The following is a 2,825-nucleotide window of genomic DNA, read 5'->3' as shown; positions in this document are numbered from 1 at the left end:
TATGTCTCCTCCTTTTTACCCTCTCACTTTCTTGCTCTCATCTCATCTCCCCTCTTTTACCCTCCTGCTTTCTCCTTCTCCACATTTTCTTGCTTCTCCATGTCCTTCTATCCGTTTTAATTATTCTAGAGTTTGTTTTATCATTTATGGCTAAAGAATTTAAGAAGGAAACATTATGATTTTAAGACAATATTTTTCTATGGCTGTCACAATTTACAGAAGGAACATATATGTGGCTAGCAGAACTTTTAATATAAAAAATATCTGTATCAATTACTTATAAGAATCGGTTTATTTGTGTCCTAATGTGAAAATTTTATTCTGCGTGGTATTTCTCTCTTGATTAAAGCTGTTTAAACCTTGATTCTATTTTACTGGTCCCAGGCTTCAGCAGGAACAGTCTTCTCACTAAAGTAACAATTACTCTAAGCCAAGTACAGCTGTCTTCTGAAGAAAAGTAAACCATAAGAAAGCAAGAAAAAAGTTAAATTATTGCAGTGAAGGGAGTAAATTTTCATTGTGAAGTTTGATAAAAAGTAAGATGGTGCCTCCTCTACAGGTGGAGCAGAAGAATAACAATCAGTGGAGTGCAGAGAATAGACGATCAGGAGAATGGCAGGACTTCACTTCACCAGCCAGCAGTCATCAATGCCCCCACTGTGACTTTGTTACAACTTCTTATAATAAAATGTTGAGACATATCCAGAAGCATACTGGACAGAAGCCATTCTCCTGTGCCCACTGTACCTACAGTACCACCCGGAAGGCACTACTGGATGAGCATATAAATACCCACACTGGAGAAAGACCATTTGCATGCCCTTACTGTGCATATAGTTCTTCCCATAAAAGCATTCTGAGAGTACACATTCGTAGACATACTGGAGAAAAGCCTTATGCTTGTACATTCTGCCCGTACAGAGCAGCTCAAAAGTCAACTTTGAATAGCCATTTAATGACACACATTTCAACAGATGTACCAATGTAATAAAAACGAATCAAAAAAATTTAGAATTTTTGTTTTTGTTTTTAATGATTCACCACTTCTTTTCACACATTGTGATTATGATGATATTGTATAACAGATGACTGTTTCATATGTTATAAAGCATAGCATAGTAATATAAAATCTTTGATAATGTTTATGTCAGCCAAATAATGCAAGGTGACATCTGTTCTTTCCATGAAGCAACAAGCCAATAGGGCAGATGACAAGGATGCATACCTCGTGGTCAAGCCTGCTTCAAGTTGCATGTGGTTAACAGTTGTACATTTGTTTGGCTTTGATTGTAACCAGTGAAGAAATACAGCAGTTCAAGAATAGGCTTAAAGTTCTCCCTTCATTAATTGTATTGAGAAATCATATTTAGTGCAGCCCAATTCACAGACAGCAGGGAAAACCCATGATTCCCTTGTGTCCAATTTTTCTTTTGAGTGGCTGACATGGTGCTTATGTTAAAGTTTAGTTTAGCTGAGTAAATATCATCAGCATAGGGTTTGATTATTTTTTATTGTACTTTTATTTAAAGAATATACCTTAGGGAGTGGGGTGGGGGGAACTTTTTTTTATCAAGTAGATAAGATCTTATATGTCAGTAAGTTTAGGTACCATACACTGCAAATCTAAAATCCAGAAAATATACAAGTAAGGCATTTACAATAAGAAATCTTACTGTGTATGCAGTCATGCAGGAAATATAGGCTGGATGATGTCAACATACGTGAGTCAGTTATGATTGGTCTACTAAACCCATTTTTGATTTTGATTTTGATTTTTTTATCTTTAATACTTTGTGTCCCTCCCTGGTGCCTCTTCCCATCCATAAGCCTCTGTGGTAATGACAGGACCAGGTTTTGAAGGGTTTCAGTAGTCTTTGCCCATAACTCTGGCAGCTGAAGGGAGCTGGTGCCCTTGCTTTGTAAATCATGTCAAATTATATACCACAAGTTTCCTATAGGATGAATATCTGGGGTGTTCCAAGCAGCCTGTTGTTCTATTCCATAAAAACATTCACTCTGATATGAGGATTCTTCAACTCTTGCTTGGCAATAGCTTTTGTACCTTCCAGGTTGAGGGACATAGGTAGCCCCTACTGATACTTAGTGACCCACAGACAAACGGATCTGTGATCCATACCTGTTAATTCTGCATTATTTTTCATCTGAGGGCCTGCATCCATTGAAGCAACTCCTATAGGGATGGTATCATGTGGAAACTCTTGATTCCAATGCATACATAGTATTGAAACATTCAATGAAATCTTAGTACATGTCAGAAAAAAAAACACACACAATCTCAGGGTGTCACCAGTGATAATGTCATACCCTCTAGAAAGACAGTCAGACCTGGCAGATTTTCAGACTTGCACCAAAAATGCAGGAAATCATAATGGAAACTAGACAGGCAGCAATGGTATTAGCTAAGTTTTTTCACCCTCAAACAGGTGCCTCTTATTTAGTGAAAAATATTGGCCAGGCAAAGATACCTGGCCTTTATCTTCCACAAATTTTACATCTGTACTTCATTTTACACTAATATAAAAGGCAATTAAATTGTTTTAGTGCTGAAGTTATAGTATTAAAAGTATGTAAATTAAAAAAAATTCTTTCCTTCCTCTGCTCTTTCTCTTTTTTGATATGGAGTCTATTTCACCTGATGTGCTTGACTGTTCTCAGTATCTATTACTTGAAGTAATTTACTATATGATTTTATTTTGTTACTTATGGTGGTGATTCAGGTTTTTACTGTGAATGAGAAAAACAATTGGAGATACAGCATCACTTAATGACATGAATATGCATACAAATGCATGTGCTCTCTCTCT

General features: G+C 36.4%; 2 protein-coding genes across 2 annotated transcripts in view; both read left to right on the top strand.

Moving 5' to 3' along the window:
* Positions 1-541: 541 nt before the first annotated feature.
* Positions 542-1,300, top strand: LOC119591808 (gastrula zinc finger protein XlCGF49.1-like). The gene is made up of 2 exons (XM_037940553.1): positions 542-976; positions 1,166-1,300. The coding sequence occupies exons 1-2, from the start codon at positions 542-544 to the stop codon at positions 1,298-1,300; spliced, it is 570 nt and encodes a 189-aa protein (XP_037796481.1).
* A 1,089-nt stretch (positions 1,301-2,389) lies between these two features.
* LOC119591807 (chorion transcription factor Cf2-like) overlaps positions 2,390-2,825 on the top strand; it is a 1,465-nt gene continuing 1,029 nt past the window's right edge. Inside the window, exon 1 of the mRNA XM_037940552.1 lies at positions 2,390-2,517. Coding sequence (XP_037796480.1) covers positions 2,390-2,517 — 128 coding nt within the window. The remainder of the gene's footprint in view (positions 2,518-2,825) is intronic.

The sequence above is a fragment of the Penaeus monodon genome, chromosome 29, assembly GCF_015228065.2.
Source record: "Penaeus monodon isolate SGIC_2016 chromosome 29, NSTDA_Pmon_1, whole genome shotgun sequence".
Lineage (NCBI taxonomy): Eukaryota > Metazoa > Arthropoda > Malacostraca > Decapoda > Penaeidae > Penaeus > Penaeus monodon.
The sequence above is the reverse complement of the archived record's forward strand: the minus strand, read 5'-3'. Positions and strand labels throughout refer to the sequence as shown.

What these genes read in the sequence shown, in the direction of transcription:
- LOC119591808 (XM_037940553.1), top strand. Translation starts at nt 542, where the DNA reads ATGGTGCCTCCTCTACAGGTGGAGCAGAAGAATAACAATCAGTGGAGT. An exon ending in TGACACACATTTCAACAGAT is followed by an intron (nt 977 to 1,165) that starts GTACCAATGTAA and finishes AAATAATGCAAG; the next exon opens with GTGACATCTGTTCTTTCCAT.